General features: G+C 47.7%; 1 protein-coding gene across 2 annotated transcripts in view; it reads left to right on the top strand.

Annotated features, from left to right (window-relative positions):
* The window catches only part of PRKCA (protein kinase C alpha), a 358,338-nt gene that overhangs the window by 247,949 nt on the left and 84,750 nt on the right, over window positions 1–25,639 (top strand). For both annotated transcript variants that reach the window (XM_015235211.3, XM_072939443.1), the window contains 2 exons: window positions 3,408–3,519; window positions 6,831–6,959. In XM_015235211.3, the coding sequence (XP_015090697.1) occupies window positions 3,408–3,519; window positions 6,831–6,959 (241 nt within the window). The remainder of the gene's footprint in view (window positions 1–3,407; window positions 3,520–6,830; window positions 6,960–25,639) is intronic.

The following is a 25,639-nucleotide window of genomic DNA, read 5'->3' as shown; positions in this document are numbered from 1 at the left end:
GGACGGGTCCCCAGCGCCGAGACAGTGCACGGGCGGGCTGGGTTGCCAGGTGGTCTCACAGCTTACCGCTCGGCGTGGCCGTTGCCCTGCAAGGCCGGCCTGGGGCAGAGGGCAGGAACTCGGGACCGCAGAGGAAGCCCTGGGCCTGCTGGCCGACTCGGCCGCAGCTCGAGGCACCTGGGATCGCTGGAGTCAATTAGCTTTCTCGTTCCTTCCCATTCAAGCCCAGGTCACTGAGGTATTATTGGGAAATCTCGGACACGTTGAGTTTATTACAATTATATCATTGTTGGAATTAATCTTCTCTTGTGTTCGTCCAGGGATTTTTCAGGTTGCAAAGCCCTTTCTCCTACGTTCCCAAGCCTCACCCCCAGGCTATGACATAGACAGACTGGTTTTATTTCTGCTTCTTAAAAAAATGACACGACTTTTCCAAGGCTGCTGAGTTTGTATCAAGGCTGGAGTCAGAACACAGGTTTCCAGAATCCTGGGAAGGTGTTCTGTTTGTAGGAGAGGTTTTGGTTCTCATAAAGCACCTGCACACAGTGATGATCGACGAGCAGGCAGAGGTGTTCTGCTTGTGACTGTCGTCACTGTCATCACAGGCACCAGCCTAGGCCACTCATGGGATGTCGAGGGGATGAGGACTCCAAGGCTGGGTCATTCTCCAGCCTTGTGCAGGAGGCGGAAGCCATGGTTTCCTCTCTTCCGGTGCCCCCAGCCGGTTGGAGCCTGACGATGCCAGATGAGGGTTGGATGAGCAAGCCTTAGATTTCCCTGAAAAGTGAAACAAGTTACCCGTGTGCCACGTCAACAGACATCAACGTGACAGGCCACTGGCAGGACAGCTGCCCCGGAGCTGCCGTGCGCCCAGGCTCCGCAGGGCCTCGTGTGCGCTGCCACGTCGTATTTGTCTAGTGCTGGTTGCTGACGCGCCCTCCTCCTGCAGGGAACACCGGCTGTGTCCTTTCCCCGAGCATCCTGTTTGTCCTCCACGCGGTAGGTTACAACCTTTACTATCCGCGTGGGAACTTCTAATTGATACTGACACTGGCCTGCGCTTTTGACATTTTGCCCAACGTCCTGCGATACTGGGCAGATCGGTGCGCTGCTTGAGTGGTGGAAGGCCCAGCCCATTCTCCAGACCACGCTCACAGCCGCTACTGGCTAGGAAGAAGCACCTTGCAGGGAAGGTGCTGATTTTTCACTCCTGAGAGACATTTCAAAAGTAAACGTGTGACCCGCCTGGAGAACACTGTTAATCATTTACACCCGGGCGCACCTGGCACTTACTCTGTATTTGTTGAGGAACCTTCTAAAGCAGCGGCTCTCCGCCCTTCACGGACCTGCCAACCTCAGGATCACCTGCGGGGCGTGTTGAAACACACACCTTGGGGCCTCATCGGCAGAGTTTGACTCACTTGGTCTGGGGAGGGGCTAAATAATTTCCTTTCTAACAAGTTTCAGGTGATGCTGGTGCTATGTAGGGACCAAACTTCGAACACCATGGTCCTAAAGCAGAGATTAGCAGACTTTTTCTGTAAGGGCCAGTTAGTAAGTATTTTAGACGATGTGGACCACGTTGGCTCTGTCTAGACTACTCTGCCATTGTAGCCACAGAAAATGTCAGTGAATGAGTGTGGCTGTGTTCCAATAAAACTTTATTTACAAAGCAGGTGGTGGTCTCATTTTCCCCAGAAAAACTGTGTTATGAAATATCCAAATTTTTAAAAAGATGTTGGGAGCCAGGGCCTCATTCTGAGTGGAATTCTGAAAGCTCTCGTGGGGGGATCACTGTTAAAGTCTCAGAGGTTGGTCAGATCCCATCTCTGAAATTCACCAGCCAGGTGACTTTGCAGATCAGTAACATCTCTGTAGAATGAGGATGATAATTATACAGTGAAAAATCAGAGGAGATGCTAAGAGGTATCAAAGTGACATGAGTGTCTGATTCACTATCCTTTATATGATTCTGCATGATTGAAATGTTTCAGAATTTTAAAATTTCTGTCTTTAAAAAAGTTGTCACAATAATTCATTGGTGTATTGGTGACCTTCAAAGTCAGCTAGAAGGTCAGTTGGCTTATGAAGTCAAAGTCACCTTTGGGATTGCCGCCAGTCACCAGCGCCTAGGCTCATAGAAAGTCAGAAGCCGAGAATACCTTTCTTTGAGTGTCTTTGCATCTGAGAAACCCTAAAGGATACCTCAAGCTTACCTTGTCTACAGTGGAGCCTTCCTGCCATCTCCCTTCAGTCAGTGGCAACAGCTCAGGCCACTAGAATGATGTGGGAGGAGGAATTTAATGAGGACGGGTCCTGATAGGGGCATGTCGACTGTGAAATTGTTTCATAGCTCAAGTAGGATATATTGATCTTTTAGCTCCACCCTCTACTTTTACATGTTAAGAAACAGGAGTGCAAAGAGCAAAGGAGCTTCCTGCTTTCCGTGGATTTACCCTTCTCAGCACCTGCCTAAGATCGACTTGTTTTGTCTTTAGAACAGCCACGTTAAGACAAGTACTGTTAATTTCCCACTGTATAGGTGAGGCAGGAAGGAGAGGTGATGTGTCCAAGGTCAGGCTTCTGGGAAGTAACAGCGCTGGGGATCTGAATGCAGGCAGTCTGTTCTTTAATTACTCCAGTATGCTGTGTGTAATTTTGTCTTCCTTATCTATAATCTGTCTGTGGATTGAGGAACAAAAACACTGCCTTAAAAAAAAGGCTGCCTGGTTGAACCTTCGGTAATTTGTAAGGCACGCTGGAGAAGATAAAGAAATTGCAGCAGGAGGCTGTGGGCGGGGTCCTGCCAGGGCATTTACAGTCTTCATCGGATTCTGCTGGACTTTCCCCCATGCCGGTGCATGTAGTGCTTTGGGAATTAGTGCAGAAGCAGAGAGATGTCCCGGTTGTTTTGGGTGCATATCTGGTCTTTTATTTCTGGAAACCTCGCCCAAAAGGAAATGGCCCAGACTCTGTTGAGTGGATCCAGGGTCATCCAGTTCATCTTCACAAACGCACCCTGGTTCTGTGCCTTCTCTGCTGCAGCCTGCGCTGAACACTGGGGATACGGCAGTACTGGGGCGTCCAAAACAGTGTGCTTGCCCTCCCGCACTTTGACACTAGTCCAGAAGCAATAGCTTTGCTAGAAACCCTGATTTGTGCAAATTACACCCCAGAAGGAGCGGAAATGTGGCTATCTGGTACATGGCTCAGAATGGGCACCCTATTAAAATGTGATGTGGCAGAGTTGCTGCCACTCACTGTCCGACCCCAGAGAATGGTGCACAGTCTGGCACCACTGAACCCTGACGTGAAGATGGGGTGGCGGGAGGGTCCTGAGCGTGGCTTAGTCCAAAAGTGTGGTCCTTTCATGACCAGAGTGAGCGGTGTGCTTCTTCTCCCCGCAGGACCCCAGGAGCAAGCACAAGTTTAAGATCCACACTTACGGAAGCCCCACCTTCTGTGATCACTGCGGGTCACTGCTGTATGGACTTATCCATCAGGGGATGAAATGCGACAGTAAGTAAGTTTTCTTTTCTGGTAGATGGCGAGGCTCTGTAGGGTTGACAGAGCACTTAAGGTTTAGTAACTTTTCAGCACCAGCTCATCCGTAGAATACGTTCAGATATATACGCAACGGAAAAAACGTAGAATCTCTCCACTGTCGAGGTTGTGGCTTCTTAAATGACTTAACTGCCTCGTTATGAACCCCGAAAAAGCGCTCAATTTAATGAAGTTGGTGTTGCCACAGTTGTTCGTGGTAGAAATCTTCCATCACTATAAAATGCAGGCTTATCAAACCCCAAAGCAAATGCCAAGTGTTGAAAGAAGCCTCCCCACCTCCGGATTCCACATTTGGTTAAGCTTCCAAATAAACTGAGCATCCACAGTTATTATCTTTCTGTGTCTCTAATTAGTGGGTGGACTGTGGAAAAATCCAGCAGGCTCTCCTTAAAACTTAAACCACAATGAAAATGAAAAGCCAGGAGGAGGGCGTCTTACTTAAAGTTCACTGGCCCTGCGTGTTTACGGACAGATCAGATGTCTGTCGGTGCAGCTAGAGATGAACTCCCTGAAGACCACTAGTGAGGAAGACTTCGGGGCCCTTCCATCCGCCTTTTTGTTCTGTATGTTTCTCCACCCGATGCCGGGAGGAAAGAAAAACGTCTGTGGAAACTCTTTGCTTTGATTATTCTTATGTAATAAGATTTCCTTAGGCCATTTATTTCTTTCAATAAAATTTAATTTTTAGGACATGAAAAGGTAATGACTGAGCCTGTTTTTCTAGTAACAGGGAAATGTTATGGAAATATCAGCATACTGTCATTCATTGACGATGTTTTTACAGCCGAAAGCCTTTATGTGTGTCCTGACGTAAAGACATGCAGACATGGCCATCCCTTGGTATCCACGGGGGATTGGCTCCAGGACCCTCCTCAGACACCTAAATCTGCAGAAGTTCAAGTCCCGTAATCGGCCCTCCGGATATGGGGGACCAACTGTGTATTTATTGGAAAAAAAAAAATCCGTGTATAAGTGGACCTACACACTTCCCACCTAGTGTTATTCAAGGGTCATCTGTACATAAAAATCAAGATACACGCACTTTGTAGGGTAGGTGGATAATTTCTCACAACACAGGGCTGATTCACCTTACAGAGCTGCAGAATTTAATACCTTAAGAAAACCTTTGTGGCCATCAAAGCCAGTGGCTTCCTATGTTTCAAGACACCCATGGGATTCCCAAGATAGAGTTTTCAGGGATTCTGCCACTGTGGCTTCTAAGTGCATTTGTAAATACACTTTTAATTATTTAAAAACTTAGAGGAAGAATGAATCCTCAGGTGTGTTACACGCTTGACCTTGACAAGTTGAAGGTGACCTTGGAGACTTGATGTTGGCAGCCTCACGCAGGGGGCAGAACAGGCCACCAGGTTTTTCCTGCTGCGTCCACTTAGCTGAAGAGCTGACCAGGATGCCCTTAATCAACTATTCGCATATCTTTTCTGTATGAATTAGCAACTGAGCTTTTACCTAACGTCCCCAACAGCTGATTTTAAAAGTTTTGGATCAGAAGGATTTGTTGGTTATCCAGGGATGTCTTTAGAGTAAGTCAACGTATAGCTTTGAATTTATTAACTAAATGTATGCTAATAATATGTCGCTCAGTTGGTTTATATGTGACGATTGTGCTTAAGTTTTTGCTTATAAAATGGGTTCTGTTACTAAATATTTTGAAAAGCACTGACCTCAACCAGTGTGTTTTGTTTTCAGCGTTTTTTTCCTTGCAGTCCTAGCGTTTGGGGGGCTGCTCCCTGGACTCCTTCCTGGAGAACAAGCAGGTGGATGCCAGGACCCAGACCTCCGCCCCTAATTTCTGCAGAGAAGAACTCTCTTCTCCTGCCCTTGCACGTTATAGGCTTTTAATACTACAGATACTTCCGCTTGGTGGAAAGAAAGTGAGCAACCACTGGTGCAGCCCCGCCGCTCAGTTTGCAGAGTAGGAAATAGAATCAGAGAGCAAATGAGCTTCCCAAGAGGTACAAGCCGCTAATGGTAGAGCCAAGATAGGAATACAACCCCGGGCCCTCGAGCCTCCAATGCCCCCGCAACCCCCACCCCCCATTGTCTGTATCCTTTCCAGAGGCTCTGGCATTTCTCTCCTTTAAGTTGCCCGTTCTGCCCAGAAGATGGGATTGGATCAACACAAGTCATCACACAGCTTTTTAAGAGCCTTTGTATTGGCTGAATCCAAGGGATGTGATTTTGAACGGTTACCTTTGGGAACAGAATCCACTTCTGTGAATCAGCTGATCAGTCTTCCCTCATTGTGTCCATTTTCCTGGTTTGGTCGTAGCAGATATCCGTTATTCACAACGCCTCTTGCAATTAACCTCACCGCGTTAACATTAAACACTCAAAGTGAAGCGGGCATGAAGGCTCCACCTTAAAGGTCACAGAAGAGCCTTGTAGCAAAGATGTGTGAGGGTTCCAGTGGCCCCTCCGCCTTCTGGAAGCCAGAAAGGACAAGGACATTAGAGCTGAAACACCTACACGGAGTCTTATGTTTGTCTTCAGCACACAGGATTCTTTTCAGGGTTTCTTTGGTTCATTGCAATAAGGCCGATCTTTTCTTTTTTTTTTTTAAACCCTCTCCCGTCTCACCCACGGAATGTCAGCTGTAAGGAATGGCTTATCATGCAAGGCATGTATTTGTTTTACTTGAAATAATATTTAAATATTTGAAGACCTGTTTCAAATATCAAACACTAGTTCTTTTAAAAACAACAACAGCAGCAAAGGCAATCTACTTAAGCCTCCTTGGAAATGCAGAGTTAGCCGAGGAAAGGAAAATTTCATAAATTTCTATACTCAACCCGCAGATTCTCTTTCTGAGTGGTGAGCTCAGAAAGGCATAAATTCTTTGGCAAAAAAAAAAAAAAGGAATCCTCTGTTTAAAATTTGCATAGTATTCGCCTCTGTGTACATAAAATATTAACTCATCTGCCCTTTGTGTGCCTTTACCTGTGTGAATTTTATACAGTGTGAAATATTTGAGGCATTCACAGAAGACCAGGCAGGGGGTGTATTTTGCTTCCGTGAAGACCGGACAAATACGGTACGGGTATTTAAAGGAAATTGTCACTCACACGAAGCCTGTGCTGGAAGGGACATCTGCTGACAGTTCGTGAGGTCACCAGAAACATTATAGCAAAGTATCAAGTTAGAGGATAGCTCATTTTCGCTTCTGCTGGTACAACCCAAACACCGAGGGAGTGATGGTTGGAGTCCATATGCCCAGCCTCACCCTTCACTTTCTTGATTCACAGCCTGTGATATGAACGTGCACAAGCAGTGTGTCATCAACGTGCCCAGCCTCTGCGGGATGGACCACACCGAGAAGAGGGGGCGGATCTACCTGAAGGCCGAGGTCACCGACGAAAAGCTCCACGTCACGGGTAAGGCGTGCGTGGACAGGTGTGAGGTGCGCCGGTACAGCTCTGAGGCGTGTGTGGCTTCTCTGCGGGCACTCGGGTGAAGGCCAGGCTGACCCCGAGGCAGGGCTCAGAGACCCAGGCTGGTCAGATGCAGAGCCACTGATTCGCATTGACACATCTCCCAGGAGACTGGTCTGGCCACCGAATTCCTGAATACCCAATGTCAATCAAAGTCATAATCACCACGTGGCTTGAGGTACTCTGGCAGCATGGCCGGTGTATTGTCCCTCTGGGGACGGGACAGGGATGCCAGCTAAACAGTGCCATTGGTGAAGGTGGAAGTAGTACAAGGGGCGTTGGGTGGATGACCTGCATGTTTGAGGGCTTCAGGCTTTCGTGACGGATGAGTCCGCCGTGATGAGACCGGCAGCCACCTCTGTGTTAGACCCGGTGCTAGGAAATTCACATAGGTTCATTTCTTTAGTTCTCGCAACTACCTCATTATTAGCCTCATTTTCCAGAAAAGGAAATGGAGGCACAGAGAGAGGAGAACCTTGTAGTGTCACCGAGTAGGTGAGGAACTGGGATTGGAACCAAGGCATTTTGACTTCAGAACCTGTGTGTCAACTCATGGCACTTTGTGCACCCCTCACAGACGGCCTGTCCCCGGGGCCAGAATCCCCAGTCCACAGCTGGGACGCTGCCTCCCCGGGGCCGTGTCTGGGTGGGCACTGTCATGGGGTGGGTTTTCCACTGGTTTTCCCACCAAGTCCACACTCGCTTAAGGTATCCTGGAGTCTCGTTGGCCCAGGACCCACTCTGTGTCTCTGCAGTGACTGGACGACCCGCCGTGTGGATGTGTGGTTTGACCCTCAGATGTCAACCTTGTTTCCTTGCTCTTGGGGCCCCTCCAGTACCACCACACACTCCCTCTTCCTTGATGAGGACCCTGGTTTCCATTAGATCTGAAAACATACCATGTTTCCATTTGTACTGGAGAATTCTAAGCTATCGTAAAAATGGAAAAACTGACTTTAATGTTGTTGTAAATAATTGAAGCTATTATAGAAAAAAGATGCAGAAGGTCTGTTTAAGGAAAACAGATGAGGGTGGAGGGTAGGGGCCAGTTCCAGGGAAAGCTTATTTTTGGAAACATCCTCACATTTTTTTTTTCTTTGAAAAATAGACGAGTTCTCTACCCAGGGCTGTCCTGTCAGGTAAGAATTCAGGGAAAATCAAGCAAAGGGTGTCAAGGTGTTGCTAAGAGAGGGTTAACACGCTTTGCCGCTGGAAAACCTTATGAAACAGACACAGTACAGCTAGTGGTCAAGATCGGATGGTGCTTGAAATCCCAATCACAGACGCAGCATGCCTGCTGACCTTTGGTGTTTATTTACTCCAAACCATCCTATTTGCACTCTTGCATTTGGAGCTGTGGTTCTCACCTGCATCTCCCTTCTTTTGGGTGGCACACACCCGGGGACCCTTCACTCAGAGCAAGGAGACTCCTTGGGAGCCATGAGCAGTCAGGTACTGGGGGCAGAGAGCATGCCGGTTAGAAGGAAATTACCATAAAATGTGGGCTTAATAGATGGTAAGTGGTTGAGGAGCATCTGGCTAAACGTTGCAGTGTTTTTCCTCTGCTTTATGAGCTACTGATGGCAGAATAATAGACACCCGTGTGAACAGTCAGGGCTCAGCTGTGAGGTTCACAGCTCCCGGTAAGGCAAGAATACCTGGCCAGGGTTTTCCAGTGTTCAGCTCTCGTTATGCTTCTGAATAGAGCAAAACACGCACTGTGCGTGCTAGACTGGCCCCCTGCCTCCTCTGTATGGTGCTACCTGAGTTTTCCAGTCTCTCCTGTGAGCCCCAGGAGACTTGCAGGTGGAAGACTGCACAGAGAGGCCCAGATGCCCTGGCGGGGGTGGCACAGGGTACACGGTGCAAGAGAAAACACCCACTCTGTGGGGACAGCAGGGCTCACAGGCTAACTCCACCATCGCCAGGAGCTGAGCTTGATTCATAACTTGAGAATCATCTTAGGGGAAGACGGCCTCACTGAGTTAGACACGGACTTTTCACGTGTCAGAGCCAACCAGGACAACCTGTGGCCACAGGTGGTCAAGTCTCTCAAGAACGAGTCTGTACGTTCGTGCAGAGGTATAGCTCTGCTCCAGGAATATGCACGCAGCTGTGGTCTTATAATAATAAAGGCCACAGCAGCTAACGCCTACTGAGCATGTCCCACAGAAGGGACGCTTTCTAAGCACTTTACATAATCAACTTATTTAAACCTGTGTGGAAATTTACTTTATTACCCTTTACTTTTTGAACAAACCAAGGCACAAAGAAATAACATGCCCAAAGTCACACAGAGGGTAAATTTAATGGATAAATATCCAATTGATAGAAGTAGGGATGTTTTCATGAGAGTACCAGTAAGAATTGGTATCTTGTCTTAGATCAGGCTGCTACGACAAATAACCGTCGACTGAATTTGTCTCAGTTCTGGAGGCTGGGAAGTGCAAGTTCAGGGTGCCACCAATTTGGTTTCTGGAGAGAATTCTCTTTCTGGCTTGTAGGGGCTGCCTTTAGGCTGTGTCTTCACTTGACAGAAGAGAGCGGGGAGAAGGAGACTGTGGGTAGGGGAAGGGAGAAGGGAAGCAACTGGCTGGTGTCTCATAAGGGCGCTAATCCCATCATGGGGCCCCACCCTCACAATCTAATTACCTCCCCGATGCCCCGTCTCCAAATACCGTCACCTGAGAAGGTTAGGGCTTCAACATACGAATTTAGGAGGCACAAACATTCGGTCTGCAGCAAATCTAATTTTAAAATACAGTTGTTATTTCTGTGAGGGGAATGCAGTCCTAAGTACAGGAAGCCAAACTAAAGGAAATAACTAATTAGGAAGCTTTTTTTTTTTAACTTTTAGTTTAATTTTAGATTTTCAGAATCAGAATTAGCCAGGCTTCAACGAGAAGAGAAATATAAACAAGAAACCATAATAGAGTCAAGTTTACGGTCCAAAAAAAAAGTTGCCAATGTAGTTCCAGGTTCCTGTGCACCTGTCACCCAGCACCCCCTAAACATAACATTCTTCCACAACCATAGTGTGAGAATCAAAGTAGTCACATTTTAAAATAGTGCCTGACAAATCTGTGGAACAATTGGTACCTATGTTAGTCACTCAAAATTGTTCTAAGGAGTCAGAGAGAAGACACGAGGCTTCCCGATGCCAGTACGAAAGGACTGCACGGAGTCCCAGGCTGAGCAGCACCGCAGCCCCTCCTACGTGACCGGCCTCCCAGCCCGGCAGGCCAGGCACCGGCTTGTCCTGAGAATGGTTTCCGTAGCAACAGCTACCGTTGACTGAGTCCACCTACTGTGTACTTACTGTCCAGAAGCCTGGATCTTTCTCTGTGCTGAGTGCTTTATAGTCATTGTTTCGTGGACCCCTCAAAAACACCAGCACGGAGTGGTTTGTTTTGTTTTGTTTTTTTTTCCTTTTCCATTTATTTTTAATTTGAAGTGCCTAGTTCCTTTAAAAAATTTTTTTTTTTTGGTGGGGAGAGGTGACTTAGGTTTATTTATCTTATTTATTTTTTAAAGGAGGTTCTGGGGGTTGAACCTAGGACCACGGGCATGCCGAGCCCACACTCTGCCACTGAGCTGTACCCTCCCCGCCCCTCCCCTACAGAGTAATGTTATTCTCATTTTTGAGATAAGCAAACGAGCTAAGAGAAGGGAAGGAAGTGGCTCCAAGTTATGATGTAGAAAGTGACAGGGTTGGGGCTTGAGCCCAGGTCTGACTCCTATACCTACAGGCTGGACCCTCCCAAGTCTCTTTTATTCAAGAGTCTCCTGGAGAAACACATAAATATTTGCTAAACCCATATTGAGCACTCCACAGGTTCTCTGGGGTTATGGCAGGTCTGAATGTGGGACTTACAACCAGGGGAGGGGAGAGTAACACATGGAGGAATTAAAGAACAACCCAAGTCCACACATAATTAAGTACTCAATTAGGTGGGAACCAAATAGCATGCAGTTGGGAGGTGCTAGGGGGTGATGAAGCGGGAGGGAGGGAGGGAAGGTTTCCACAGAGAAGCAGGGTGAAGGATGGCAGTTACTCGAGAGGCCAGGGTGAAGAGAGCTCCAGCAGAGGGCTGAGATGGGATGGAGGAATTAGCCTGGCTTCGATGAAAACACAGATAGCAACAATAAACCATAGTGAGCCAAGCTTATGGTACACGTGCAAGTGATTTCTTGGAAAATCCACTTAAACCCTAAGCAGCTGTGTTAATTGTTACATTGGTTCCATCTCCATTCTACCTGTGCAGAATTGCTCGAACTGAAAAAGAATTCCCAAAATAGAAACTCCCAGCGGACTCCTGCTTTGGGCTGGAAGTCACCCGTTTGAAATCAGAGATCAGTTTGCTTTTGAGATTGGTGCAGTGTGTATGGGAACGGCCTCCGCTTTCGTGGTGTATTTTTGTTTTTTGCCTTTGGGCAGTGGTGCGATGTTATCTGAACAGTTTCATTTTTTTTTTCTATCCATATGCCATTTTAATAGATTTTCTACATTCTTGTGTGCTTTTTATTTGGTTTGGAGGAGTGGTAAAAAAAATCCCTCATGGGAATGAATTTTCAATTTAATGTTGTAAGTAAATGGGAGAAATATTGTATGCTCTACAGCTGTTTCAGGAACACGTTTCTCCCACAAGTGGATTATTCTGCAGAAGAGTCTGATTTTTCTCAGATGCTTTGGGTTGCTAGTTTGGCACGGAGGTGGAAGTTCTAAAACGGGTTCCGTAGCCGGGAGGGGAGGACCTCCCGCAGGTTCTGAAGCTCCTTGCAAACTGCAGATTGCATCCTTCCTTCGACCTTCTGGATTCAGTGTCTCTGTCTCACCGCCCCAGCTGTTGAGATTTGCCATCGCATTGTTGTGGATTAAAAATAACAGTAATATTCTCTGAGTGTGTTCTTCCACCTTACTGTAGCCTAGTTGCAGCGGAATCAAGGCAGTGAGACGCAGCTTCGTATGACAGTCACTCATTCTTTGACTCAAGCATTTGTCATACATTTATTAGCCGAGTGTCAGGCTCTCTGCCAGGTGCCAGGGATGCTAAGATAATTAAGATATATTCTTTATCATGGAATGTGTGGACTCTGTGGGGAGTTAAGACATGAAAAAGAATGACAGGGCAGTGCACCCAGGACCTGTAAGCATGGTGGGAGCTTGGGAGAATGGTGCCCCACCTGCCCCGAGGAAGCTGCAGGTGGCGTCACACAGGTAGTGACAGTGGAGCCGGAGGCCACTTCAGGTGAAGATGCAGCACCATGGGAGGGTGTGGTGTGTTCAGGAAGCTCGACGCAGTGCAAGATTCCAGGGATTTTGAGTGAGCAGTAGGGAGAGCTGGAGGGAGGTGTCTTTCCATCTTCCAGGGGTTAGGGCGAGAGTCATCCCAGCTTACAGGTGGCGCGGGTCTTAGGAGTCACGTGGTAATAGTTCCGAGTCACACACTTCCTTTTCAGACAGGAGGATGTAAAGTTCCAGGTGGCTGTGTTTTCAGCAAGAATAGGGCATCAGTCTCCTACCGTGACCTCCAGGCATGACCTTGAGATTCACGGCAACCCTTGACTTTCTTTGTTGATGCTGGGAAAGGGGGCACAGCAGGCAGCCCAATGGTCGCCTGAAAGCTTAGTACAGGTCCTTTCCCCTGTACTAAGCTTGTGGAATGTAATAACCAGTGTGGGGCTGCCAGCGAGGAGGAGGTGGACCAAGCCACTTGCCTAAAGGAAAAAAGGTGTTAGTTGGAGGTAATTTCTAGTCAATAAAAGCTTGGCTGTGGGATTTCAGTCTAGCTCAGGAGCACAGAAGGGATGCAGCTGGTGTGGCTGGTCCTTTGGCTTGGAAGCTGCTCATGTGCCAGTGTTTCCGGACTGTCCGTTACTGGTGATGCAGCTGACCACCCAGTTAAGGTGTCTTCATCCAATCCCTCCACTGCAAAGGCACCTTTTTAATTTATGATCAGTAAGTCTGGGTGTCATACTTGGAGATCAGCAACCTTTCACCCGATAGTTTTAGCATCCACGGACGAGCCTTAAGCAGTTATTACATGGATGGCTGCAAAGTGGTGATTTTCTAACTCTGTAATCCCTTCTGTGTTCATTAGCTGGCATTCATCTGAGAGAAAAGCTTTCCCTTTACATTTCCCCTACATCTTTTTAAAGCTGCCATTTGGGCTCACAAGTTCTTTGGTTACTGTCTTTTTGTTGTTGTTGTTCAAATGGTTCGAAAAGTGGCCAGTGGGAGCCCCCTCCCGTCATGTCCCTTTGACGAGACCCGTCCATTTTTCCGATACTTCCTTTCTTTTGGGAACAGAAGGGCTCAACTTGTGCTTCAGCCGTGTCTCTAAGGAATACTGGCATGTTTTTAGTGGGAAAATTATAGGACTCCAACGTCTGAAGGGGTGGAGTAGAAAGTACACAGTATCGTACCCCTATCTGATACTGTAACTAAAATTGTATAACCTGAATCAAATCATGAGGTGAGGGAAAACTAGACAAATCCGGGTATTGGAATGTTCTGCTTGGTAAGCAGCCCGGACTTTTCAAAAATGTGAATGTCGTGAAAATAAGACAGTTGAGGAGCAGTGGGGGAGTCCAGCTCTGGACTGCACTTGAGATCATGTTTTTGTATCAGCGTGACGTTTCTGGGTGGTAATGGCAATGCAGTTATGAAGGGGATACTGGAATATTTTAGGGGTGATTTTTTTTTTCTGATGCCTGAAACTTACTTCCAAATGGTGCAACAAAAACCAAAAACAAAAAGCTGAAAATACGTGTGTTTACACACATACACACAAGGCACGTGTGACACAATGTTTATCATCAGTGAAAATTTTCAAACCAACCAAACCTCTAAAAAGTGGGGCTATGTTAGGCTGGAGATTTTTGTTGTAGTGGATACAGCAGTTAAAGGTGCTCTGTGGGAGTCACTCTCAGCTTGAAGGAAGCCGCAGGTGAGCCAACATCCAGGCTCCTGATGCGTATGCTGATGGAGAGCCAGCCGGTCAGAACACAGGGGGCAGATGTGGGAACAGGGGACATCAGTGCAAACCACAGAAGCCGCTGGTATTGACTGAGTGCCTCGGTCCTAGGAGAAGAGAAACCAACGTTGATTGAACACCTTCCAGGTACCAGGATGCTTTCTTGTCGATGACCACAACAAGCCTTCCAGAAAAGAGCTATCACCATCATCATCATTTTATAACCAAGGAAACAGGCTGGCAGAGCTCCTGGGACTTGCCCCCAGTCACACGGCTGCTGGGGGGAGGACCCTCTGTCCCCAGTCCCCAGGCACTCGCCTCCCACCTGCTTACACAGCTGACTCCTGGATCTGGATAAGAGATTATGTGCCCGTTCACAGTCCCTTCCCTTTAGTACAGACGTGGCCCACACTGTTGCTAAAGGGTTTGCAATTTTGTGTTTCCATCTTGAGGTTAGTAGTTGAGACTACTCTGAGATGGCCCGATGGCTCCTGGAATCACTGCAGTGCCATGGACGCCATCGTGGGTGAGACTCTGCTGTCATTTCCCCTCAGAAATAATGGCTAGAAATAAAAATAGCAGCAGGGAATCCGGCTGACCTCTTCCCTGCCTTAAAGTAAAGACCTAAAATGAGCAACAAAGAATGGAAACAAAGCCCCCTTCAGCACGTGTGCTGGTTGTGCGGGAATTGGCCCGACGTGTGACCTACCACATCCTTGTCAACCTGCCATCTCTGTTTTTTTCTTACCCACCCTGGTTCTTTCCCACTGCAGCCTCGTCCTTGCTCTCGAATTCTCAGTCTCGGAAGAACCCACCTCTAGCTTTGCCAGTGCTTAACATCCAGGTGTTTCCTTTGCCAAAGAAAACAGGAACTACCTCTAAGCGAAAAACCGCTAGCAGCGTGCTTGTCCCAGAGGCGTGCTTGCACGTGGCCCCTTTCAAATGCGTGTGCTTCTAGGTGGTGACTGGTGTGTTTCCAAGCCTTTGTTTACTTTGTCTTCTTCCTTGATTGGACACTGCTTAATATCAGGGGCCACATGTCTGTGTGAGCCCTTCAACAGCCAGTACCTTGCCTCCCTCACACCCCCCAACCCCTTGGCGATCTGTGCTCCCATAGAAGGAAAAGCTACGTGCTGTTTCCCCAGGGGGCGGGCTGTTTCCTACCCCCTCACTTTTGCCTGTGCTGTCTACCCTGCTCCACCAGGAACATCTTTTTTTTTTTAACACTCAGCTCTAGCTCCCTTTATGACACCTCTCCTAACATTTCATGCCCCGCCTCAAATGGCCCACTTTCTCCCCACGCCCTTTATAACATTTATAATGTGGTTTCACTTATGTGTTTATTTACATGTCGGTCTCCCTCTGATGGTGTCTTCTCTCCTGTACCCCAGCCCCGTGCCTTGAGTTTCTGCCTAAGACGTGTTTGTTGAGTGAATGATGATGATGATGGACACAGTGTAAAAAAAAAAAAAATATATATATATATATAAATATATATATAAATACAAATATATAAATAATATATATAAAAATATATATACATATATATATAAATATATATATGTTTATATATATATATTAAATATATATATGTATATATATATATATATATATACAGCTTGAAACCGTGTTCCTGCATCCTAAATCCAGGTAACTCTTCCCATTTTTAACTCTCTTTCTGGATCATATTTAAATGATTCTGTTTTAGCCTCGTTCATAAAGCCAAAGGACTTCTGGAATCCTTTGGAGAAACACACATCTGCTAAGAAAGAGGTTGCATCTTCTCAAAGGGACGTGTCGTTATTTACATCCTGACTGTGGTACCTCATCCTGACCCATCAGTGGCAGAGCTGACTGTCACATGTCTACTAACTCGCAGTTTGTCTTCCTGTGGTTTGGAGTGTTATTCCTGCATGGTTCTCTGCGCAGTGGGTCCAACATGGTTTTTCACACCGGGTGCTTGATCCCTGGGTGTTTGTGAGAGGCAGCAAGACCAGGGTGATGGGGTAAGGGTCACCAGTGACATTTCCTTCATGTGGCATTGCCTTTGTCTTGGGGTACAATCTATCCAAGCTCAAAGTGACATGGCTTCTTTCTCCTGCTGAAGATGATATCAAGCCCCTGGAATCTTTATAGGGGCCTCAGTCTTCCACCCGCTTTGACTTCAATGGCTCCTGACATGAAGAAGCATTTTTAAAGATGGGCTTTGAAGACCTGCATCCCCATAAAGAAGAGAAACAAATTATTTCTGGGGCCTCTTTCAAGATTATCCCATTAGCATACAGGGACATTGACACTGACTGAGCAGGTCATTCTCGTGCAGGATTTTAATTGCTTCTAATTATAGGATCGTCATTTAAGCACAAGATTAATTACCATGAATGTATTGCAAGGAACTCGATCATCTTCTAGAAAGTAAATGCATTGGCCAAGTGAGGAATCTCTTAGAAGCCTGAAAATGATGTCTTTTTAATCACTTGCACTGAAGCTTTCTTTTAACTCTTTGATGAGTGGAGGCAATGTTAAGAGGGTCAGGATGGGAGAGCAAACAAAAGCAGATAAGTGTCCCTTTGGTTCCCCACCAAAAGGTTGGAACGCATCAGCACCCAGTGTTCGGTTCACCATTGGAAACGTCCCCAGATAAACGCAGAGATTCTTCCTCTCTTCATTTGTTTCATCTTCAAGGCTGAGTGAGGGTGGTCCACCAAGAAGCTAGAAGAGGCAGCCACTGCCTTGTGGTCCCTTCCAATATTATGCTATTCTGATATCCCACAAACATGTTTTTTTCAAATGCTTTCTGAAGGAATCATCCAGTTAACGGTATGCACGTACTCTGATTATCAGCACCAAAATAGTGCAGAGAAACACCAGGCTATATTCATCTCAGCTCCTAGGCGTTTCCACTTGGAAAGAGTGTGCAGATTTCCGGGGAAAATACAAGATAAGTTAGCTCCTGGGGTTGTTCTAAAATATCCCTGATGAATAGAGCAGGGCTCGGCCACCTGCAGGAAGCTCTGCCCCAGAGCATCCCCCACGGGGGACTTTCTTTCCTGAAAAGAACAGTAGTTGTATGTTACCACCCACTTTCCTTGGTAATTAATGCAAGAGTTTGTGGTTAATTAAAGACCGTCAGGGTCCCTTTTGAAACCAAAGTAGGCATTTTTTTTCCCCTAGAATAATGAAGCAAGAACAGATGTGAGGCAAACTTCCTGTGAAAGTTTTCAAGGCAGGGGCGCTGAATTTGGGGAAAGTCACAGGAGAAGGGAGTGTTGCCTCACCCGCTTAGACTCACTGGTGGCAGGGAGAGTCGTCCAAAGAAAGAAATTCTGGTTTTGCTGAACACCCTGCGGGGAGGTGGAGAGAGGAGGGCTCTTATTCTGGAAAATACCTCACCAGCATCTCTTTCCCTGTGTGAAGCCACTCTGCCTGTAGCCACCCCCTGCTGGGAGTCGGGGTGCAGGGAGTGGGGGCATATTTCTTTGGCTGTATGTGCCGCTCTCGTTTCGTGGGATCCCTGGGTGACCACCTGCAGAAGAACTCTTGCTCATGGGCATCTACCCAGAGGCCAAAAAGAAAAGTGTGTGTTCACTACACGTTCTCAACAGCACGGTCCAGCTTCATGACTTCTTCCTCGTTCCCAGCTACTCAGGATGACCCTGAGCTCTGTTTCAATCCCCCACCCAGAGAGAACAGGGACTCTTGGTTACCCTCAGAACTTCCAGCTTCTGAAGGATGCCAATTTATTTTTGAAAAAAAAATTTTCCTGGTACCCACTCGATGACTAACACTCCGTGAAGAAAGGATGCAGTGGACTTAAAAGATCATGAAAATGATCTGGTTTCAGAGGATACATGGCCTTGGCTTTGGAGTCAGATAGACTGGATTTGACTCGCAGCTCCAACACCAACTGATGCTCAGTATTAGGGACCGTTCCTCCATGCATAAGCCACATTTGTCCCGGTCACATTTGTGTTACATTGTTCAATGAATCGGAGTGTATCACTTTATTGACACATTAGCTCTTTCTGTCCTGACTTGTTCGTGACCTACCTTAACCCCAGTGAGACTCCAGCTACACTCAGGAACATCTCATCCGAGGTTTTGTTTGTTTTTCCCTTTACCATGTCTCCCAAGCACGGCCCACGGCTCACTGTGGAGTCATCACTCTCTGAACTGCAAGAGCCCTGTGCGAGTGGAACGGTTGCATATTAAGCTGAGGAGATGAACCTTAAAGATTCTAACTTGCTGTGGACCTTGGCTTCGTCGGTTAAACTTTGTGTTTCCCTTTCCTCATCTGCAAATTCTAACGAAGGCACTTGGCCTGTATGAACCCCGAGGCCTCCTTCAGCTCTAGGGTTGCCGTGAGAGTCATTTCAGGAAGGAGCTAAACACTGGTGCCCGGCGGCGTGTGCCCTCTTGAGGAGCTGACAGTAGAGTTGGAGACTCCAGGAACCCAGCACCTGGATGAGGTCTGGGATGCGTTTGGTCCCGCGATGTGGTCCTGTATAAAAACCAAGGCTCAGAGAGGGAGCTGGACTATTAGGTGGGGTTTTTTGGGTTGTGAGGGGCAAAACCAAGTTTCAGCCCCCTCTTAGAAAAGAGAGCCATCCAGAGAAAACTGGGGTGTCGTATGAACTCAGGGGTGGGAATATGGTTCTGTGGGACCATAGGAGCGGCTGGAAGCGGAGGCTGGCTTTCTGTATCCCACCTCTTCTTTCTCTGTCCTGCTGGCGTTTGTCTGTTTCATAGCAGGCTAACTTTCTCCGCATTGCAGAAGGCACGGCCCGAGCTTTGCCTCTTACAGCTTCATCTCTCCCTCCTGTGGTGTCGGGCACGAATCCAGACGTCCCAGGGAAGGATTCACTGGTTCAGGTCGGGCCGTGTGCCACCCCTGCACCCATGGACTGTGGCTGAAGGGCAGGGTTTTATAAGAGGGCAGTTAAGGGCGGGGGAAGAAAATTTTGCAGATGTTGCCAAGCAAACAAAACAACAAATACTGCAATACTTCCATAAGCCATTCGCCAGGGTTGATTAGGGGGTGAGGACACTATCTTCTCCTTCGATGCCTTGTTCCCTCAGCTGTGTTGCACATGTGTGAAACAGCTAAAGGGCAGCGGCAGTGGCTGAGCTTCTGTACGAAAGTTGGGTATGACTCCTAAGTCCCTTTGGAACCAACGAACATATTCTGGGCCTGGCCAGTTTCCAGAAACAGGCAAAGATAAAGAAAACATTTTGATTTGGTAACGCTTGTCCAGTCCAGCCACCTGGCATGTTAATGACACCCTTCTTATTTAGAAGCTGTGAAACAGCCCACCAGGTTGTAAGCATCACTGATATTGATGGAGAAGAGGTAATGGCTGTCCCTGCTGCAGGAAGCAGAGTCCTCTGAATGGAGCCACAGTTAGAATGCAGAACAAGTGGCCAGGAAGGGTGGAAACGTTTGATTAGGGCCTGGGACCTGGGCAAAGCCCCCCAGCCTGCATTTGGGGCTGTTTGGCCTGAAACGACTCTCCGCCCCCCCTCCCCGGGCAGCGCCTGCAGGCTGATTGCTTATTTGCTCCTGGCAGCCCTGCGCCTCTCACCCCCAAAGCTGTTGCTTTCGTGAAGGATTCCAGCTGTGAGAACGAACTCCCTGGTGACACACAAACAATGCCTCTGGTTTCTTCGCCTCTCTCTCCGAGAAAGGCCAAGCTTCCATTCAGCCGGGGAAAGAAAAGCAAGGGACATTTTACCCTTGAATCCCCGCCATCCGTCAGTCCTTCTCGCCAGCGGGGAAGTGATATGTCTCCTGCTCGGTTTGCAAACTGTGGCGATTTTGCTCCAAGTGGCAGGTCCCCTCCCTGCTATGTCCTCCCCAAAGCACTTGGATCTCTGATGCCCCCACCGTCAAGCCTCGCGGGGAATGGAATCCTCGCCCTGTGCAGAGTCTTTGAGCCGTGGGTTCTCCCATGCTGGCTGTCTTCCCTCCTCATCTCTCTCTCTCTACCTGACATGTGCCGATTCGCTGATGGCCTCAGCACCGCGGCTCAGTGCTGCACAAACAGCTGGGTCATCATCTCACTGGATTAAAACTTTTACATCCAAGATGCTCGGCCCCCAGTCCTGCCTTTTTCAGAGTTAATTTAGTCTCACATTAGGTTTGATGCACGTGGTCGCCTTGCGCACATCGAAAGTGTTGACAGATGGGCTAAGTCAGAGAAAGATCCCAATGGGAATGAGAACATCCAGATTTAAAAAAAAAAAACAAAAAACAAGAAAACTGTGGGTGAGGTGATAAGAGGCTTTGGCAGGTGAAAATCTCTTAGCCCTGCCGTGGTAAGTTTAATGAATATTTATCTTCAGCTTTGTGTTCTCAGATTAAAGGCTGCAATATTAGAACAGATAGAAAGTCTGGAGGGAAATGACTTACTATCGTCTCTCTCTCTCCGAAGACTGTGGTGTTCCGGAGACAAGTGCTAATACCAGCCTCTGGTTGGCATGAACCCCTCCCGCCCCTAATAGCCCCTGATGAGCAATGAGCCCATTGTTGGTGACCAGGAAAGTCCAGGAGAGCCGTTGGTCCTGCAGGTGATGGGAACAGCCCCGGGGCGGGGCGGTTGGTCCCTGCCCTGCCAACCGAGGGTGCAAGGCCCTCGCAGGAGCACTGTCTCTGGCTAACGAGGCGTCATACCCGATGCTCAGCCAGCACATTCCAGGCAGGGAAGCCCAGCAGAGGCCCCCGGAAGATGGGGCTCCCTCAGGCAAGCTACCAAGAACAAATTCCTGCTTATAACCAGCCCCAAACTCTTCTGCACTTAGCCCCTCTTGTAAAGGCGATAGAAAGAAGCTTGGTTTCATTGGGCTTTGTCTCTTGAGGGTTCAGCGACTCCAGAGCAAAAAAATTAAGAATCAACAAGCACTTTTGTCTCTGTCTGCCACGCTGACGTGCATGCTTATAATTTTATTAGCGGCTGCCTGGGAGCCAGGCCTGATTTAATTTAATTTAATCTCCTTGGTTATTTTCAGTTCAGCTCAGTCTATTTTAAGCACGGATGCAGGGGAAGCCATCAGACCGAGGGGGCGGCTGAGGAAGAGAGGGAGGAGGTCCCTTCCGCTCCCCTCCCTGGTTACTCACGCTGAACCCCTCCCCAGAGAAAGTGAATGACTTCATGGAGACAGGTCTGCCAGACCAAGTTCTAGTTCCCACCGAGTTCCCCTGTAGCCTCATCACCCTGTTTCTCTGAGTAAAGAAGTGTTCCATCAGCTCAGGGAGGGGTGTGGCGCGGAGAAGACTATGACGCAGCCAGAATGACAAACGGAGCCATTCTCCCTAGTGCCAGGAGAGGACCGCAGCATGGCACCTTCCCTCGGCCCCTGCCTTTCTCTTCTTAGCAAACTACTGTCTTTCCCTGTGTTGTTGTAGCTCTTTTTCTCTGGAGTGCCCTGATGCTGTGCGATCAGGAGTTTGAGAGGCAGGATACCAGGCTCTCCCAGTTTGATGGGTTTTGTCTTAGTCAGTGCGTGAGACAGACGCTCCCTCAGTGAGACCCAGAACTGAAAGTCTTGTCCCCTGGAGCTGTCATGCCAGCTGTGAGCCCGGGAGCAGTGTCCCCAAGGCCACTCTGTCATTCACTGCTCTTGGGGGGACCCCTGAGAGTGTGCATTTGGTTTGCTAACAAGAGTGATTCAGAACAAGAGTCTTTCCCAGTTTTATATGCCATCTCCGGACGTGGAAGGGTCCATCCCTCCTGGAGTGTTGGTCCCGTGTGCCCGGGGCGCTTACGAGGCTTACCTCCTGTGCAGAATCCCTGCATCTCCAAGGGTGCCTGGCACAGAGCTGGCCTCAGAGCATGTCCCTATGACGACTGCTTTTTTCCCGAATGATGCTGATAAGAACACCTACCACCAGCTGGGGGCTATTAACTGCTTACTTTGTGCCGGGCACTATGCCAAGGGCTTGACTTGCATGATCTCGTTTAATACTTAGAGTTCCTACTGGGTGAGACGCTTGTTATCTCCGTTTTAAAGATGAGGAAGTGGAAGCTTAGAGGGTCAGGGACGTGCCAGGTGACAAGGTGGAGCTCGAACTTGAATCTGAGCAGAACGTTTCTGCTCCATGTCCCGGGAATTTCCACGAGAACACAACCAAAAGTGTTTCTGGTGCAGGCTGATGAGCATGAGCGTTGGTGGCTCTCCCCACACCCCTCCAGGTGGAGGTGCTCTGAGAAGAGGGAGCCCTGCCGGGTTTGGGGCTGAGGGTAGGACTGGCCGGAGGGGGTCTCGGGTGGCTCAGGTGTCCTTCATGGTTCATGGCAGTCCGACCGGTGGGTCTGTTGGCCACTCCCTCCTCCATACCAGGGCTGCAAAGCTTGATGCTGTTCAGTATGCAGCCTGCTGCCCCCACCCCAGACACCCTGAATCCAGCCCTCCAAGAGTGGAACCTGCACGTATGTTGTGCGTGAATTCTCCACCGTGATTCATGCACAGAAACGTTTGAAAACCACAGATCTGGGTATTTCAAGCTCTAGTCTTGTGGCAGATTCAATTTTCTTAAAACAAAAACAAAAAAAAGTGTCCATATGTTTGGGATGATGTTGGAGGGTTGGTTATTAGGATCAGAGCACTCTGTTACCCAAAACAGACATACATGTTGGAAACGCAGCGGCATCTGAAGGCAGGAGCGCAGGTGATGCCAATTCTGGTCTTCCATTCTGAAGGCACCAAGTTTCACCCAGTGGTGGCCCTGGCCCCTGGAGACCAATTCCAACACAGTCCTGATGAGTAGTACCCCAGGATGCCACTTTATTAATTTAGAGAGAAAAAGGAAACTGGCCATGTATGTGTCTTTAGACTTGATCAAAGCACTCTCTGCAGTGCAGTCAAGCTATACCTGGAGACAATTCATAACAAACCCATTTTATTGATTTGCCCTGTAAAACACTGTCCCGTAGACTGCCAGTAGCAGGAATCCACTGGGGTCTTGCCTTCTTGACCAGTAGACAGACGTCAGGGGACTCGGAACACTGCCAGGCAAAGATGGAGTTATGACAAGGGAATCGGGTAACTGTTTAATGGCGTCAGGCTAAGATTTAACATTTATCTCAAAGAAGAGGCAGCTGTGCTCCTGGGGCCAGAAGCACTTGAACATAAATGCTCAGCCCCTTCTCCCGGGGCCAGTTTCACAGATTCTCCTAGTGGTGGCCTCAGTGTCTCTGCTTTTCCTCTCTTGTTTGAATATCTTCACGCCAGACACTGGCTGTTCTTACAAGTCTAGGAGCTACTCATCTCCTTCAGAGGACTGTGCAGAGCTCTGCTCTGACCCAGTGTTGAAGGAGCCGGGGGTTTGTCGATTCCCAGAGATGACTCTTGCTTCCCTCATTTCCTGAGGAAAGAGGAGTCGCTTCATCATAGCCCCAGGTTTCAAGTTCCTTCATCTTCAGCCTCTGCAGAAATCATCTTTCCCCAAATCTGATTCCGTCTTTCCAGATGATCTGGATGAAATAACTCCAAGTAGTAGAGGAGGAATGTTTATGTGAACTTCAGATCTGTGGGTGTACCCCCCTCACCCCCAGCCTCACTCCTACCCCATCCCAGCTCTAGGGGGTCAGGGAAGACTCCAAAATTATACGAAAAATGTTGTGTCTACATTCTGGGAGGGAGAGCAGCCGCAGCTGCCATCCTCTCTGAGGCCTCCTATGAACCCCCACCTCCATTTAGGCATTATTTCCAGAATGAAGCTCAATGAGAAGGAAGCATCACTTAAAGAGTTTGGAGAAACAGAGTATTTTCCCCCAAATTTCTCACACAGCCAAATTGCCATTCAAGCCGCACATTCTCAGATATACGAGGGCTCAGAATATACATCAGCTGCATGCCTTTCTTGAAAAGAAGTTATTTAAAGGCCAGCGAAAGAAGACTGCAGGACAAAAATGAGGCAAAATTAAAACTTCAGGAATGGGGAGGTCCTAAGACAGAAGGATAAGCAGTAAGCATTAAAATCAGTTGGACATCCTGATGTGGAAAATAATTTATTGAAAACTATCAATCATGTGACAATCATAACCATGATTAAGAATCTCATAATCTAGGTAGTTTTACGGTAACAAAACTGAGAAATGGGGGTGGGTGGTGGTGTGGGGGGATAGGGGAGTAGACCACGGCCATGCAGGTCTTCACGCTGGAGGGAGGGGCTCCGAAGATTCGTTTACTCTTTTCCTTGATGACTGGAGAAACAGAATTTAAAAAAAAATGTTTGGGCCTGAATCTTTAAGACTGTCATCAGTGGAATTAAAGCAAGATTTATACGTTCTAAAATTTCTGGGAAAGGTTAATGAAAATAAAACACCATGTAACAAAGGACTGGAAACAAAACAAATAACCAGGAGATGTTAGGTAACAGAGTTGGATAAGGTGTTAGGTAAAGAGTGAAAACAAAAGTGGGGCGAGGTGGAGGGGAGGGTAGAGCTCAGTGGTAGAGCACGTTCTTAGCATGCACAAGGTTCTGGATTCGATCCCCAGTACCCCCATTTAAATAAATAAATAAATGCCTAATTACCTCCCTCCCTAAAATGAAAAAAAAAAAAAAAAGTGGGAGAGGCAGTTCAGTGTAGGCGTTAAAAGTGTATGGAATCCAGCTGCCTGTCTTCCCCCTCCCCGCCCGCTATTAGCTGAGTAACCTTGTGCCAGGTACCACGTAATCCCCCCAGTCTCAGCTTCCCGGTCTGTAAACTGTGGATTCCAAGTAGGGTCATTATGGGGGCTTAATAGATCCAAAGTCCTGAGCATTTTTTGCCTGGTACATACTTGTGCTCAGAAATACAGGCTTAAACTGCCCAGAGTTTCCAGACCTTTTTAAACAAAAATTCAGTGATGTATATTCTATTAGTGAAATTTACATCTTGTAGGAAAGGAGAAAAATCTTCTTTCTTTCCTGCCCAGGTTCGTAGCTGGGGCTCTGTAACAAAAGACATAACTAATGAGAAAAACATACACATTTATTTAATATACATTTTACAGGACCCAGGAGCCTTCATAAGGAAATAAAGACCCAAAGAAACTGTTGAACCTGACTGTTTTTGTCCTAGGCTTGACGAAAAGTGGAAAGTTGTGGGGAAATCTAGGACAGAAGGATGAGTGAGCTCAGAGAGGGGACTTGGCAAGGCCCTGCATTTGCATCCCTGCCCGGGTTCCTCTGTTTTCAGAAATAAGGGTGTCTCTTGCCTCCGCGTCTCACGTGAAGGTTTTAAGATGGGAGATGGGAAAGGTCAGAGGGTCCTTTCTGCATCAGCTGTTTCTCAGATTCCTTCAGCTGGAAACAATTTAATATGCCAAGATGTTATATTCTGGGGATGGAAGTGTCCTGAACCCTAGAAACCTAAAGCAAAAGCCGTGAACACTAAGAATAAAGAATGGACAGAGAGCTTTCAGGTGAACAGAGGAAAAGCAGCTGAAGGAGAGAATTGCCATGAAAACTAGGCACCTTGATGCAAAAGGCTGTACTTCACAACGGGTTGGAAATTTGAAACAATGTCAAGTGTAGGCTTGTGGCAAAAGTAACAGAAAGTTGAATATGACCAAAGAGATGGCCCAGCGTAAACCAGCAGAAGCCACAGAATCCAGTGGAGATTCACGTCACAAATGTTGCTGGGAAAGTTGTCTAAACATTTG

The sequence above is a fragment of the Vicugna pacos genome, chromosome 16 (assembly GCF_048564905.1).
Source record: "Vicugna pacos chromosome 16, VicPac4, whole genome shotgun sequence".
In the NCBI taxonomy this organism is placed as follows: Eukaryota; Metazoa; Chordata; class Mammalia; order Artiodactyla; family Camelidae; genus Vicugna; species Vicugna pacos.
This window is presented reverse-complemented; position numbering and strand designations above follow the sequence as displayed.